Raw genomic sequence first — 16,957 nt, 5'->3', positions numbered from 1 at the left:
ATAAGTGACTGTCATGTGGAAGAGTTTAGCATCATTTATTAAGCTTGCTAACAACCTAAATGCTACTTTGCCAGCTAGCTTTGCTAATGTTAATCCTACCAATCCAACTCCATGATTGTTGTAAACTATGGAACTGCAACTTAGTTAAGAATGCTAGGCTTAGAAACTTAATCTTTGGCCTCGATGACCCAGGGATTTTCCCCACTCACTCCAGGTTCTGTAGGTTCTCACCTGAGACCCGGTGCTGCTCGGCTGCGTCTGACTCGGCTCCTGGGATGCCGGCGACCAGCTCCAGACTGGTTCAGGTATCAAAGAAGACAAGGCAGTCTGGTTCTCCCTCCTACTACAAGCAAAAAGATCTTCCGTGTTGAAAATTTTCTCGGGGCTCAGAACATGACCTGGGGAAGTTGGAAGTCTGAGTGTAGGCATCTGGACAGGTACCAATGGAGCTGTGATGCCAGGAGACTGAACAGGAGCCAAATTTTGGTTTAAAATGGTTCCTGCGTAACGTTCTTCATGTCTTTGCAGTATTTGCTCCAGACTGGACTGTCTAGCACTGTTAGGCCTTTTGGAACTTTCTGTGGAAGACAGCCATGAAGGTTCATCTACAGCTACCTCCCCCTGTGAACTACCCCACAGGTCAAATTGATGTTCCCCATGGGACCAGTCTGGCGTCTCAGAATGTGATTGGATTTGTGGTTTAGGTCTTTCTGTGGGAAGTCCTGATTGGTTCAAAACCTGGGGCTGAAGTGGCGGTGGAAGTCTTGCTTCTTCTGTGCGGGGAAATTGAAAAGGAGCCTGCATCTGAGCCTGAGGAGGGGTGGTATCCCTTTGAAGGTTCTGCAACAGGGATTGAGGATGAATTGGAGTCACCATTTTGGCTCCGCTGATTGGAGTCATTGGTTTGTTTCTATCCAAATCCAAACTGGCAAATGTGGTCATTCCGAAGGGATCCACAGAAACCCCAGGTTGTGTTTGGTTCCTGAAAGAGTCAACATCCAAAATTGATGGTTTGTAAACTTCATCAAGAGCAGATGAAGGCTGCTTCCATCGGGGTGTTGGGCTCTGATCGCTGCTCAAGCTTGGACCAGACCGATCCCCCAGACAAACATTATCTAGATCCAGCACTTTGGGCCGCAGAGGAGATTCTGCAGAGCTTGTTCCCTGTTCTGTCTCTCTCTGCCCTTCCCCTACTTGTTCTGGCTGCTTCTTGGTGGTCCGTTTCTTCTTCTCCTTCTCTTTTTGAAGTTCAAAATCAATAAGCTTTATTCTTTCAAGCTCCTCGATCTTCTTAAGATCCTCCCGCTCTTTCTGTTTCTCCCTTTCCTGTGCTTTCAGTCTATCTGACTGTGCTGCCCATCTCTCAATCTCCTCAAGTTGTTTCTGTCTCTCATTGTCTTTCTGTCGTTCCTGTTCTTTTTGCCTCTCAACCTCTTTCTGTCTTTCGAGCTCCCTTTGTTTTTTTAGTTTAATTTCATGGTCCAACTCTAACTGTCTTTTTCTTTCTAGCTCAATCTCCTGCTGTTTCTTATACTCCCTCATCTTTATCCTCTCCTCCTCTAGAAATCTCTCCCTCTGTCTCTCCATTTCTTTCTGTTGCTCCAGCTTTCTCTCAGCAGCCTTCCTCTCGAGTTCGATTTGACGTTCCCTTTCTAATTGCTTCTGTCGTTCCATCTCTTTCTGCCTCTCCAACTCTCTTTGTCTTTCTATCTCTTTCTGCCTCTCCATCTCCAATTCTCTCTGTCTCTCCAAATCTCTTTGTCTTTCCATCTCTTTCTGCCTCTCCAACTCTCTCTGTCTTTCCATCTCTTTCTGCCTTTCCAACTCTCTCTGTCTTTCCATCTCTTTCTGCCTCTCCAGCTCTCTCTGTCGTTCCATCTCTTTCTGCCTCTCCAGCTCTCTCTGTCGTTCCATCTCTTTCTGCCTCTCCAACTCTCTCTGTCGTTCCATCTCTTTCTGCCTCTCCAACTCTCTCTGTCGTTCCATCTCTTTTTGCCTCTCCAACTCTCTCTGCCTCTCCAACTCTCTCTGCCTCTCCAACTCTCTCTGCCTCTCCAACTCTCTCTGTCGTTCCATCTCTTTCTGCCTCTCCAATTCTCTCTGTCGTTCCATCTCTTTCTGCCTCTCCAATTCTCTCTGTCGTTCCATCTCTTTCTGCCTTTCCAACTCTCTCTGCCTCTCCAATTCTTTCTGCTCCATTGCTCTCTGGTGTTCCTTCTCTTTTTCCTGTCCTATGTTCCACTGTGTCCCAGTTTGCAGTCCTTCTGGAGGACTTTTCCTATAAGCAGGTTCCACAGAGGGGTTCCTTCTTATCGACGGAACTCGATTCTGAAAACCCCTGCTCCCTATTTTTACAGAGAAGTCCTCAAAAGGCATATCTGGCTTATCTCGGTCTTCAGCTGATCTTCGTTTATCATTCCTAATCATCTCTTCCTTGTCCATTCCTGCACTCTGGTGAACAACCTCATTCATTTGACCTGTAAGAGCGAAATAAGTCGCCCTTGGTCTTGCCACAGGTTCTGGTACCTTCGACTGTCTGAGTCCTGCAGTGTTCTCTTTCTCCGTCTCAGCCTCAATTTCCAGCTCGTCATCTTCAATGTCTGCTATCGCAGCCAAGTGGACCTCCATCTGCCTCTGGAGCTCTTCCTCCATTTTCTTCACCATCTCCTTTTGCTTTGCCATTTCCAGCTCACTTTCTTTATCAACGTACATCTCATCCCATTTGGAAAGCGCCCCCACTCTGAGGTAACGTGTGTTGCTCTTCTCTGTAGCAGAGCCTGCCGATTGTCTGTCATTGTCCTTAGTGGACTCCCCTGTACCACTGGATTCCTCGTTTCCTGGAATGCCATCATTCATAGTAGGTTGCTGAAGTGCTGCATTGGACCTTCGAAGCGTAAGAGCTTTTTCCTCCAGATGTGCAGCCGGAACACTTACACTAACCGCACGACTCTCTTCAACTGCAGACACCATGTCAAAAATATGATCGATGCGCTTTGGACTGGAAGGAGATGTCAAATTCTGGTTCGTAACCTTGACCAGAGACCGGTCGTCTTCTTCAGCAGGAAAACTGAACAAGCTGCTTCCTTTATTTCGTAAAGAGAGGCTACGTCTGGGTGCCGGTTTTACCACGCCGGAGTTAGTATCTTCCATCATTTGGACGCTATGTTTCTCCACCACGTTCTCAAATAGCGATGCTCTGACAGTCTGAACACCACTGGCCACATTAGCAGGCAAGTCCTGGTCCTCCTGTGGCTTCATCTGCCCAGTCGGAGGAAGATCTTTGGACTGAAAGAAGAATTTTAGAGTCGTATCAGTTAAAGTTTTACACTGCAAAATCTCTAGCCATAAACATCATATTGATTTTATTTTAAGAATGAAATACAATGACTGCATTCGATATTACGATTGGTTTAAGATTGTTTTTCTTTTCTTTTTTCTGACTTATTTAGCAAAACTTAAAGTCTGTTATTTTACCTGCATATTGAGCGAAGACGTCATTTAAGGCTTTGAATCTTTTAAGACGTTATTTTAGATGTAATAACTGGTTTTAAAGTTGCCCAGTAAAAATAAATGCTCACTTAGGACTTGTTCATGAGTATTATTTATTCCAAATGCTTGTTTAATGTCACATTTATTTACAGTCTAATAACAAATGATAAAGAGTCTGCAGTATAAAATCATCAAACACGTTCCAAACATTTTCCAGTATAATTATCATTTTTTGGAACTTTGCTCTTTATACAAACTGCTGACTGCTTCTCACTACAGTAACTTGTTCTGTAGTTTGATTTCAGTTTCTCATGTTAAAAATCATTATTTTCCAAAAAGACAAAATACATCCACTAACGTTTTATGTTTATGTTTTAAGTATTTACAGTAATGATTTCGCCTTGTTTTTGCATCGTAACTACTGAGTGCTTCAACACAGTCTTCATTCGAATAATAATTAGTGTGATTTCAATAGTGATCTTGTTTTTAGTTAAAATGATTTGTTACTTTTTAAAACAGAATATATAATGACCATTTTTTAATTTAGACGAATTCTAAACCTGTTCTCAGGTTTCAGCAAACTGTTTAAAAACATTAATCAACACGCAGGTTTTATATTAATTACACTAAACCATCTGCTTGGAATAAGAGTTTTAATGCTTATTTTTACAACAATTTAGTTCTTTTCTAAAGTCTGGATATGTTTTCGTTTCTCAAGAAATCTTACCAAGTGTAATCATCTCACTGCACTGCAGATCATTCATTCTTATATTTAGACGCTTATTTTTTTGCATTGTATATAAATGTGCTCATATTCGCTGACTGATATCAGATGATTCTTTGTCTCGCTCTCGTTGCCTGCATCAAGCAAAAAAGTCTTCAGGTGAACTCTATATTTATGATCATCACAAGCGTAACAGAATTCGGTTTCGAATATAATTGTAGGTTTCGACATCCCAGAGGGTGAGCGCTTTGTTCCTCACGAGTGTTTTCTCAGTTCATTTATACATCATAAAGGTTGGTGCCACCAAAGCACAAAAAGATAGAACAGAATAAATCAGTACATCCTGCAGAAAACCATGTCAAAGAAACGTTTGTCACCACTGAAAGAGGACGTGGAGCTCAGTGGTTAAAACATTGGACTTTGGATTGGAAGATCACGAGTTCAAATCCCTTAACCCACGGTCGCTCCGGATAAAGACGTCTGCTAAATGCCGTAAATGTAAAAGAAACTCTGATCTGTGGGTTCTCATGTTCGAGTTCTTCTACCGTGAACTTCTCGCAAAGGTCATTTTCACGAAACCAGCCTCGAGAAACCACGAGTCAAACCAGCAGCGTGTCCTTTTATTAAAATGAAGGTGTGCAGGAGAGCTATGGAAATGAGTATTCAAACGAGAAATAAATAGATGCTCGGTCATCACGTGAACGTAGATGTAAAGAAGATCAAAGGCAGAAGAACAAAAAAACCTGAAATAATGTGTTTTGGTGCTTGGAAAATAAATGTGTGTGTACTGAGGTAGAGCTCCAAAAGCTGCTCTAGCAAAGCCTCCATGGTCTGTGTCTCTCCCTCTCCCTCTCTCTCCCTCTCCCCCTCTCTCTCTCTCTCTCTCTCTCTCTCTCTCTCTCTCTCTCTCTCGGATTAACCTTTCCCTCCTCTTTTATTTTGGTTGGTCTTTTCCAGAATATGACTCAGCTCAGCTCAGCTCAGCTCAGGTTACACACCTGTTCTGCACCACACCTCTATGACATCAATGCTGCTTTTTTACAAATTAGTCCAACCTGTTTGTATTCCTTTCTTTCCTCGTCTGCTTGTTTTTTTTTTTCCTTCCAACACAAAACACAAGCCAAGACTGAGGTCAGTTACGGTTTGACTTTTCAGGTTGGTACTCTGTCGTGGTGCGAGAGCTTCCTGGGAACATTTTTCACAACTATAAATAGAAAAACGCAGATTTAAATAAACGATTGATGGAGAGCCGGAGATCCGGAGATCTGGGATTACGTACAGTAAATTTCATTTGGTGATGGAAAATGATTTTCTCATCAAAAACAAACCAAATAAAAGAATGAGAGAAAAAACAACATGGAAATTAAAAGGTCAAGAAAATGCAAAAGGAACACGTGAAAACAAGGTAAAAAGTTCAGAAGAAAATGGTTTAAACATTCAGACAAAAAGAAATTATAAAAATAAATGCAACTAATAACCTGGTCGTCCTTCAATTATTATTTCATCTACATATTATTTCTGCTCAATAACGACCTCTCTGTGGGATTAAAATTGTAATAAATGTTATAAATATAAAAAAAAAACAATTAGAAACTTTCTGGAAGCAACTGATTTGATGTCGCTAAATGCAAATAAATTATTTAAAAAAAAAATTACTTAAAAAAAAGTACTTTTTCTAATGAAGCACAATAATTTTTATGTTATATTTTCTTCTTTTTTGTTGAATTTTTATTAACAATTTTTTTTTTTAAACATGCGAAAACCACGGTTCCTAGAAATAACAGTTTTGCCCAAATCAAGCTCAATAATAACTACAGCAAGGGATATTTTATAGCAATTGGGGGCGGGGCACTTCAGGGTTTGATGGTGTTTGATTGGACGGAGAATCTGATGAGAAGCTAACATTTGTGATAGCATTAGTGAAATTCCACTGGATGGTGTGAATTCAGAGACGGTGAGAATCAGAAGCGAGAGCGACGTTATCGTTCCTTCCGACCTTCACACGGCGTTACAGCAGGCGAGTCCCTGTTATCAGTGCACTCGGCAGGGTTTTGATTAGAGGAACACTAAAATGGTGGTCAGATTGTTTTTTTTTAATCTATATTTGTTCATACAAAGTATCCAAAGAAAAATATTCACAATTTCCTGTTTACGGCAAAAGCAGGCCATCAGGGGCTAAGGCTAAAAGGCTAATGTAGCCAACAAGCAGTGGAAGCTTCAAGCCTCTGGATTAGCATGGCTAATCAGATACCAGATACGCTCCCCACAAACCGACCAGATTTGTTTACTTTATATTTCTAATTATAGAAGCATTCAGAACTCCAGAATTACTCGTATGCAGATGGATTCTGGGGAACGATGCTAAACTGGAGGTCATACGCTTTTAGCATGTTAGCGTGTTAGCATTACTGAATACTAGTAGTTCTAAAGCTTAAATCTTTGGACATGAAAAGTTTGATCTTTGTGATGTCATTTTTTGGTTTTGTTGCCGACCGTGTTGGAAGGAAGTTATCACCTTTTTGCCGAGTTCCTCAGCTCCCATCTGGACACCTTTAAGCTCGCTGGAGCTCGTGCTCTCGGCATCGGACGCAAAGCTGCAAACAAAACTAACGTTAGTCTTAAACTCACATGCATGGCTGCCTGCTGAGTTTTACAGTTTTGGTTAGAAGGTTTTGATTCTTTCTCTGGAACAGCAGCTCTGTTAATCGCTGGTTTTGATTTATTAATGCGCTCGTTCTGATAGGTTATCGTTTCTATAGTAACCGTTTTACAGCTGCTGAAACCTTAATGAAAACAGCAACCAGCTTGCAAAAACAAGATATGTGAAAATATAGACAGATAAAAAGCACTGTAACATGAGCCACATGTCAGAACATTATGAACATTCTTTAAGCTCTTAATTCCAAATATTCTGCGTGCATGGTAAGATGACATTTGTGGCCACCTATAAAAGATCGTCTACAAATAAACCCCACCATATGTTGGTTTCTGTATTTGTTCATACTGTATCTTCTGTTTAATAGTTGAATAAAAAACATACCGTTTTGTTTTATCTGTTGGAAGTGGGCGGGGCTTAACCTGCGGTTTCTGGGGTGGTGTCGGTGGGGCGGAGAAGTCCTCTGTCAGCTCTTTGATTCGCTGTTTCACTCCGACAGCTCCGTCTGTGTCTACGATCGCCGGTGCCGGAGGCTCGGTTCCTTGTGAGGCAGGAAGCGAAAACGTAGACGATGACGAGTCCAAAAGAAGACTAATCCTCCTCTTTATGCTGCTTCCTGTCCTCTCCAAGCGCTTTGCATCCGGTCCTTCTATGTCCTTCTTCCAAACGCCTCTGTCCAAATCCGTCTGGTCTTTCTCTCCTCTCCGAACTTCACCTTCTGGGCTGGGTGTCGTCGGCGTGTTCTCCTTGCTCTCCCCAGTCAAAGATGGTCTTTGGGTGAAGGCCTCGAACTTGGCAGTGAGATCACTAGGAAGTGGTCGCCTCTCCACCCGAGGTGGGGTAGACGTGGAAGCTGAGGTGGCCTCCGGCAGGAAAATGGCCGACACCGGCCTTGGCCTGGAACTTCTTGTTTCATGAGGACGACGAACCACCTCATCACCTTTAATACACAATTCCTCTTCCAAGCCAACATTACCAAGAAAGCCCATGGACTTTGCTCGGGTAAGAGAGCCACCAGTTTTGGGTCGAGAAGACAATTCTGAAGGTTTTGTTGAAGACGCAGAAGGTCCTACATCTGTTCTTCGTATAACACCTGCTGTGTCACTTGCCTTAAATTTACCAGAATCATTAGGAGGAGAAGGAGAAACAGGTTCTGGTTTAGCCTCAGAAGAGCTCCCTGGTGAAGAAGTTGGTTTAGTCCTTTCACCTGGTTTGGGTTTACTTAGTGGCTCAGGTTTGAAGAACAGCTCCGGTTTGGGTTTGGTTTGAGGTCTGGGAGCAGTAATGGGTCGTATCGTGGTACTTCTCTGCACGGCAAAAGGTTTTGGGGTAAGTCTCGGTTTGGGGGCAGGGGTTGGTTTCTTGTGGTCTGAACTGATGATGGACGAATCCTCCATGAGGTTTTTATTACTTGAGTCAGTCAGAGGACTCAAATGCAGACGGCTGCTCACCATTCCAGGCTCGAGCTCCACCTGGGTCGCCATCGCTGCACCTGAGACACAAGAGGAACACCTCAGAACACCTCGATTTAAAGATTCAGAACCCACGTAAAACCATTTTTGTTTTGAACCATGGACTGGTAACCTCCTTACAGAACATCCAAGGTGTTTTACCACCATTCCATTACACAATATCGTCTCCACATCCAACCAATAAGAGGAGACCGTTATTCTGGAAAGACCGACGTCTGAGAAATATAATCTGAGCCATCTGGAGAAATCCTGGCACTCAAAACAGCAAACATTGCCAAGTGTGAGAGAGGAGCTTACTACACCCAAATAACAGCACAATTATTATATAAGACGACTCTGTGTGTGTGTGTGTGTGTGTGTGTGTGTGTGTGTGTGTGTGTGTGTGTGTGTGTGTGTGTGTGTGTGTGTGTGTGAGAGAGAGGGGAAACACACCACTCTCTGGACTTTGACTCTGCAGATACACAAGTACCACAGAACTGTTTTACTAGCACACCATTAATCAGACTGTGTGTGTGTATATATATATATATGTGTGTGTGTGTGTGTGTGTGTGTGTGTGTGTGTGTGTGTGTGTGTGTGTGTGTGTGTGTGTGTGTCCGAGAGAGAGCTTTAAATCACCATGACTTATGAGGATACACCAGCACTACATTACGTGTACCACTGACTATAAACACACATACACACACACACACACACACACAGGGTGAAACAGGATGCAGTCCTCATGCCAATCTGGAAGTCTCATAGTATCAAGTGCACACGAGTGTACTATCAGATTTACGTTCCCCCGAAGCTCTCTTACACACACACACACACACTCTCTATGGACTAGCCTGTGTAATTAGCTAATCGTGCCTCGTCTGCAGTTTCTTGATCCGGTAATAACAACTCACCTGCCTGGCTGTCAACTGTCTGCAGTGGAGCCCTGGTTTCTATGGCAACCGCTGGATGATGTCATATCACAGAGGAGGGGGCGGAGTCAGGTTCTGATGAAAGAAAGATGGAGGGGGGGTAAATAGATGGAGTGGGAGGTCAGTGTCAATGTTATCACAGCTATGGCTTCCAGAGCTTAAATAGCCTCCACACACACACACACACACACACACACACACACACACACACACACTTGTTGAGTGCTAATCACAACCAACCGGATGGATTCTCCACCCGTATCATATCACAGCCGCTGTTAAACATAAGCTTGTGACGTGCAAACACACACACACACACACACACACACACCTGTGGACTCATGCAAACATGCAAATCCAAAGACACAAACGTCCCTCAGCGATGAGGCTGACCTACACGTACAGACGCCCGATCTGAAACACTCGATACCAGTGGCCTGGGTGTAACTGAAGCTGCGAACGAACAAGCGAACGAGAGGAACAACAGAAAGAGACAAAAAAGATTCGAGGACAGAGAGAGAGAGAGAGAGAGAGAGAGAGAGAGAGAGAGAGAGAGAGAGAGAGAGAGAAAGAGAAAGAGAGAGATGGCCAGGGTGCTCTGGAGGAACTCGGTCTTCAACAGGAAACGCCTTTGCGCAGCTGGAATGTTAAACATGCAGAGTAAGATCCAGCAGGCTACACACACACACACACACACACACACACACACACACACACACACACACACACACACACACACAACTTCTTTTCTATCAACATGTAACCATATACAGATTTACTTTCAAACTTTATATTAAGGTAATAAGTTGATCAGCTGCTGTCAGTTTTCTCTTCAGCGAAGTGAAGATGTTTCCTTCAGAGCTCGATTTGCAGATCTCCTACTCTATTCAGGTCGTACAGATAAGATCACTTTTTTGTTTTAAAATGGATGAATGGCCAATGCTTTCAATGTGGGTTTCAATTTATAGAAGTAACTCAAAGTAGAGTAGATACTGAGAGAACAAACCGACTGAAAAAGGTCACAAAGGAACAAGCAGGAAAGTCAGAATGTAACTGAGCAGACAGGCAAAGTAAGTAAACCAAGAGACCAAGTATTCAAACACAAGTCACAAAGTACACGTCACAAAGTTAATTACACAAGTCACAAAGTACACAAGTCACAAAGTAAAGTACACAAGTCACCAAGTACACAAGTACACAAGTCACCAAGTACACAAGTACACAAGTCACAAAGTTACTGAGTACACAAGTCACAAAGTAAATTACACAAGTCACTAAGTACACAAGTCACCAAGTACACAAGTCAAAGTTACTGAGTACACAAGTCACAAAGTAAATTACACAAGTCACCAAGTACACAAGTCACCAAGTTACTGAGTACACAAGTCACAAAGTAAATTACACAAGTCACCAAGTACACAAGTCACCAAGTTACTGAGTACACAAGTCACAAAGTAAATTACACAAGTCACCAAGTACACAAGTCACAAATTCACAAATTACACAAGTCACCAAGTACACAAGTCACAAAGTAACTGAGTACACAAGTCACAAAGTAACTGAGTACACAAGTCACAAAGTAACTGAGTACACAAGTCAAAGTTACTGAGTACACAAGTCACAAATTCACAAAGTAACCAAGTACACAATTAACAAAGTACACAAGTCACCAATAGACCTAGTGTTCAAGCAGAAAGGCAAGTTACACAGTAAACAAGTACATCACAAAGTTACCGAGTACACAAGTCAAAAAATAAAGTCACAAAGTAACAAACTTAGTCACAAAGAAGAAAAGTCATCATGAAGAAAATCATGAAGTCACAAAGTATCTGAGTAGACACAAGGTCACCCAGCTTGTATTTTCCAAAATATCCAAGTAGGCAAGTCCTAAATGAAACAAGAATGCAAAAGGAAAAGTAACAGTAGGTCAGTCACAAAGTAACCAAGCAGGAAGTTCACAGAGTAAACTAGAAGGAAAGTCAGAAAATAACCGTGCAGACACGCAAAAAGACAAAGTCACAAAGTAACTAAATAGCCACAGAAGCCCTGAATAAAAAAAGGTTACTACAGGTCAAGTCACAATTCCACCCAGTAATCAGGCCCCTGAACCTGAGGTGATCAGTATCTAACAGCAACAGCCACTAACTTTATCTGGTGTAACTTTGATCTTGATTCGAATAATCACTGTGATCCAGTGCCAAATCATAAACACGTACTTTACTCAGATAATTCAACCGTCTGGAATTCTCTGTAAATGTCCTACACCTTTACTGCCACTTATTAAACACTGAATGAACAAACTCAACATCTGATGGGAAGGAACCAGAGTCAGGACTGGTAAAGCAAGGGTTAACAGAAATCTGAGGAGCATCACAGTGAAACACCTGAAACTGTGTGTCAGCCTCAGCTGCTCGCTAAAGGTACGAAGGTTTAAAGTGGTCCATCACCTCCTTGCACCATGATTCCACAAAGAGCAGATCTTAGACAGATCCCAGAGAAGATCCCGGAGCAGATTTCAGAGAAGATATTAGACAGATCTGGAGCAGATCCAAGAGCAGATATTAGACAGACCCAGGAGCAGATTTTAGACACATCTCAGAGCAAATCCCTTAGCAGATATTAGACAGATCGGGAGTAGTGCCCGGAGCAGATTTTAGACAGATCACAGAGCAGATATTAGACAGATCCCAGAGCAGATCCCGGTGCAGATCCAGGTGTAGATCCTGAAGCAAATCCAGTGTTTTCCTCACCTGTTCACAGTGTGTTCAAAAGTATAGAGCTCACATTTATTAACTGCAAAAATCGGAAACCCATCATCACTGTTCCTCAGAGCATCCTGTTGTCTCCATGCTGCATTGTTTTGCCCCTTTTGCTTTTTGTACTCGTTTCACTCGTTGTCTCCTCATATCAAATCTTTTGTTTCATTCTGTAAACTGAACTTTTTGGTTCCTTAAGTGCTCCTCATCCTTTCACTTACAACACCAACAAACAAGTAACCATCTAATCAGATAATAAAGTAATTACATCATCTGAAAGGTTAACAAAGTAAATAATTAAGAATGAAGCGAGTCGGCAGGCAGAAACAACCCGGGGAACTAAAGAACACAAACTCATTTGCTAAGAACATTTAGAAATAAATAAATAGTTTGTGGACACCTGACCATATGATTGGTATGTGCTTTCTGAACATCCCATTCCACATTTTCTATCACTCTTCAGGGAAGATGTTTCAATAGATTTTGTGGAGATTCTTTCAGCCGCAAGGGTGTGAATAAAGTCTGATACTGATGTAGGTGAGGTGAGGAGGTCTGGGATGTAGACAGTGTTCACATTCATCCCAAAGGTGTTGACATCAAAGCTCTATAGCAGGTGATCTTCCACTCCAACCCATGTAAAGCAGATCTCCATGGAACTGGTTTGGGTCTCCTAGTTCAAGTGAAACTTGTCCCCAAGTTTTGTGCTCATAGCTTGGAGAAGAACCACATCTAGCTGGAGAAGTTAGCTGTCCCAATACTTTTGACGAGGCAGTGTAGTATAATGCTGTTTAATAAAGTTGAATAAAGTCACAGCCAGCAAACTGCTGCAATCTCAGAAGTATTATATATCAGGAGGATCTTCAGATCATTTACAAACTAGTTACTTTTTTCTGATTATAATAATGATTTCTGCTGATCATGAAGTGGATGTTGGTTTGCAGGACTTCAGAGACACTGCACAAGTCTGCTTAACTCCAGGAAGTTCCAACTTCGAGAACATCACACTTCCTTTCTGTGTGTCATGAAGGTGGGGCTTGACCAGATTCTATCCACATCTGGGATTTTGAAGCTCTTCTTCCTCACTGATACATCTTAACAAACATCTGTTACCAGGCAAATCTGTAGAATCGATTCTCATGTAATGTAACCCTGAAGAACACACAAGGAACCAGCTAAAAGCAGGAAAGATTATCGTCAGGTGGACCTATGTGGACAGGAGCTGACTTTGTGAAACACATAAAAGCCTCACTGACTGCGTGTGTGCGTGTGTGTGTGTGTGTGTGTGTGTGTGTGTGTGAGAAAGAGATGCTGGTTTGGCCAGTTCTGTGCAGCATAAAAATCTATGCAATCCTCCAGTACAAAAGCAGTTCTGCAAACAGTGACGTGCAACACACACACACACACACACACACACACACACACACACACACACACAGAGACAATCAGTCACAGAATGGTGGCAGTAGTGGTAACAGGGGTAGTATTAGTAGTATTGTGGGTGGCAGTAGTGGTAACAGGGGTAGTATTAGTAGTATTGTGGGTGGCAGTAGTGGTAACAGGGGTAGTATTAGTAATATTGTGGGTGGCAGTAGTGGTAACAGGGGTAGTATTAGTAGTATTGTGGGTGGCAGTAGTGGTAACAGGGGTAGTATTAGTAATATTGTGGGTGGCAGTAGTGGTAACAGGGGTAGTATTAGTAGTATTGTGGGTGGCAGTAGTGGTAACAGGGGTAGTATTAGTAGTATTGTGGGTGGCAGTAGTGGTAACAGGGGTAGTATTAGTAATATTGTGGTGGCAGTAGTGGTAACAGGGGTAGTATTAGTAGTATTGTGGGTGGCAGTAGTGGTAACAGGGGTAGTATTAGTAGTATTGTGGGTGGCAGTAGTGGTAACAGGGGTAGTATTAGTAATATTGTGGGTGGCAGTAGTGGTAACAGGGGTAGTATTAGTAGTATTGTGGGTGGCAGTAGTGGTAACAGGGGTAGTATTAGTAGTATTGTGGGTGGCAGTAGTGGTAACAGGGGTAGTATTAGTAATATTGTGGTGGCAGTAGTGGTAACAGGGGTAGTATTAGTAGTATTGTGGGTGGCAGTAGTGGTAACAGGGGTAGTATTAGTAGTATTGTGGGTGGCAGTAGTGGTAACAGGGGTAGTATTAGTAATATTGTGGGTGGCAGTAGTGGTAACAGGGGTAGTATTAGTAGTATTGTGGGTGGCAGTAGTGGTAACAGGGGTAGTATTAGTAATATTGTGGTGGCAGTAGTGGTAACAGGGGTAGTATTAGTAGTATTGTGGTGGCAGTAGTGGTAACAGGGGTAGTATTAGTAGTATTGTGGGTGGCAGTAGTGGTAACAGGGGTAGTATTAGTAGTATTGTGGTGGCAGTAGTGGTAACAGGGGTAGTATTAGTAATATTGTGGGTGGCAGTAGTGGTAACAGGGGTAGTATTAGTAATATTGTGGGTGGCAGTAGTGGTAACAGGGGTAGTATTAGTAATATTGTGGGTGGCAGTAGTGGTAACAGGGGTAGTATTAGTAATATTGTGGGTGGCAGTAGTGGTAACAGGGGTAGTATTAGTAGTATTGTGGGTGGCAGTAGTGGTAACAGGGGTAGTATTAGTAGTATTGTGGGTGGCAGTAGTGGTAACAGGGGTAGTATTAGTATTATTGTGGGTGGCAGTAGTGGTAACAGGGGTAGTATTAGTAGTATTGGGGGTGGCAGTAGTGGTAACAGGGGTAGTATTAGTAATATTGTGGGTGGCAGTAGTGGTAACAGGGGTAGTATTAGTAATATTGTGGGTGGCAGTAGTGGTAACAGGGGTAGTATTAGTAATATTGTGGGTGGCAGTAGTGGTAACAGGGGTAGTATTAGTAGTATTGTGGGTGGCAGTAGTGGTAACAGGGGTAGTATTAGTATTATTGTGGGTGGCAGTAGTGGTAACAGGGGTAGTATTAGTAATATTGTGGGTGGCAGTAGTGGTAACAGGGGTAGTATTAGTATTATTGGGGGTGGCAGTAGTGGTAACAGGGGTAGTATTAGTAATATTGTGGGTGGCAGTAGTGGTAACAGGGGTAGTATTAGTAATATTGTGGGTGGCAGTAGTGGTAACAGGGGTAGTATTAGTAGTATTGTGGTGGCAGTAGTGGTAACAGGGGTAGTATTAGTAGTATTGTGGGTGGCAGTAGTGGTAACAGGGGTAGTATTAGTAGTATTGTGGTGGCAGTAGTGGTAACAGGGGTAGTATTAGTAATATTGTGGGTGGCAGTAGTGGTAACAGGGGTAGTATTAGTAGTATTGTGGGTGGCAGTAGTGGTAACAGGGGTAGTATTAGTAGTATTGTGGGTGGCAGTAGTGGTAACAGGGGTGGTATTAGTATTATTGGGGGTGGCAGCAGTGGTAACAGTGTACAGAACAGCTCAGGAGTGTTTTCTGGATGCGAGTGTGTCAGGAGTCTGGAACATATGCATCTTATCTAAACAGAGTTCCAGAATGCAGAAGGAAACAATCTGTGCACCACGAGAAGTAACAAAGTGAGTCTGCAGCTCAATCACATCATTCTGATGTCATCACACCTCCTCACAAAAGTGATAAAACACCTCCAATCTGAGCAAATACACTTCCAGTGTTTTAAATCCGATTTACCATCAAAATATTCATTATAAATCTCTCGAGGGCTCGAAACAAAGCTCAACAGAGCACATGTTCAGAACGGAGCTTCTACATCATAAATCACTAACGATTTTAATTGGATGCTTTATGACGCCATAAAGAAAAATGTCCCACCTGAAAACGTTTAGAAATTTCCAGGATTTGAATGAAGTGAAAGCAGAAAGCAGCTGACAGCAGGTTCTGGAGGTTCCTGTGTTCTAGTAGAGCTGAACTGGTTGGCACTGAGTTAGAAGGTTAGCTTAGTTCCTTCATTAGCTGGAGGTTTGTAACATGGATAATTACACTAATAAGAGAAATAAAAGCCTCCTGCTAGTTTCCCATGACTTCTTCACCTAGAGACCCCCAACATTCCCGAGAAAAAAAACATCTGACCGGAAATTCCCATTTCCATTAAACTGAACGCGCTCATTGACCCACAATTCCCTTTTTCTTTCCTTCTTTCTTTCTTTGTGTTTATTTTGGACTTTCACCTGCTTGGAGCCATGAAACTCCTTCACATCCACTTCATAATCATTCAATCAGTCAATTATTTCCCCGCTATCATGTTATTCTGCTCATGAATCCAAATGAAAAGAGTTTATAATAAAAGGTCACATTTTTCCTACTTCGTGCTTCGGAGAGATTCTGCTGAAAACATTTGAAAGAAAGGAAAGAACGGATTTATTTCTTTTTCTTTTTCGAATTGAGATTTTACTGTAAATTTGTAATTCGGAGTCAAAGCGCATCAGACGCCGCGCAACTCAAACAGCGCAAATAAACACAAACAAACAAACAAACAAACAAAAACAAACACAAAGCGGGTTTCAGCTTTAAATAAATAGCAGCTGGATTTATATAAATAAATAAATAAATAAATAAATAAATAAATAAATAAATAAATAAATAAATAAACGTGTGTTTTTGATTTTGGAGTTGAAAGAAAGCGGCGTGTTTGAAGTCTGAGCTCGGAAACATCTTGTTACTTTGTAACAGAGGAAATGTTGCACTTGCCTGCTGGAGTCTTCAGTGTTTCAGCTCCGAAATGGAAAAAAAAACTAAACTGACAGCAGGAGAAAAATAAAACTGATCCAGTTTCACACAAGCTCCAGTTATTCCATAATTCCCAGTGCAGAACTTCAGCTCACGATGGAGGAGTACAGATCCCTGGGGAAAGTTCAGCGAGGCGGATGTTCCTCCTGCGTCGTCCTACCTGTAATGTTCATCTCACACTTCCTTCCTTTCCTTTCCCTCATTTCTTCCTCTCCTGTTTTTGGAACAGTGCCTCCTTCCAAATGTATCCCTAC

At 42.3% G+C, this 16,957-nt stretch overlaps 1 protein-coding gene across 10 annotated transcripts in view; it reads right to left on the bottom strand.

The window, feature by feature from the left end:
• Positions 1–16,957, bottom strand: part of LOC310733228 (uncharacterized protein) — a 46,343-nt gene extending 29,386 nt beyond the window's left edge. For 3 of the 10 annotated variants that reach the window (XM_083554273.1, XM_083554275.1, XM_083554281.1), the window contains exons 1-5: positions 16,665–16,957; positions 9,235–9,327; positions 7,254–8,361; positions 6,729–6,807; positions 232–3,285 (exon numbers count right to left, since the gene is read on the bottom strand). In XM_083554273.1, the coding sequence (XP_083410399.1) occupies positions 232–3,285; positions 6,729–6,807; positions 7,254–8,353 (4,233 nt within the window). In that variant the 5' untranslated portion in view covers positions 8,354–8,361; positions 9,235–9,327; positions 16,665–16,957. Of the gene's footprint in view, positions 1–231; positions 3,286–6,728; positions 6,808–7,253; positions 8,362–9,234; positions 9,328–9,583; positions 9,955–16,664 lie in introns of those variants that run through there. The other 7 variants (XM_083554282.1, XM_083554274.1, XM_083554279.1 and 4 more) reach the window with 7 other exon arrangements.

This window comes from Silurus aristotelis, assembly GCF_946808225.1.
Source record: "Silurus aristotelis genome assembly, chromosome: 11".
In the NCBI taxonomy this organism is placed as follows: domain Eukaryota; kingdom Metazoa; phylum Chordata; class Actinopteri; order Siluriformes; family Siluridae; genus Silurus; species Silurus aristotelis.
Note: the sequence above shows the minus strand (reverse complement) of the source record. Positions and strands in the feature narration are given on the sequence as shown.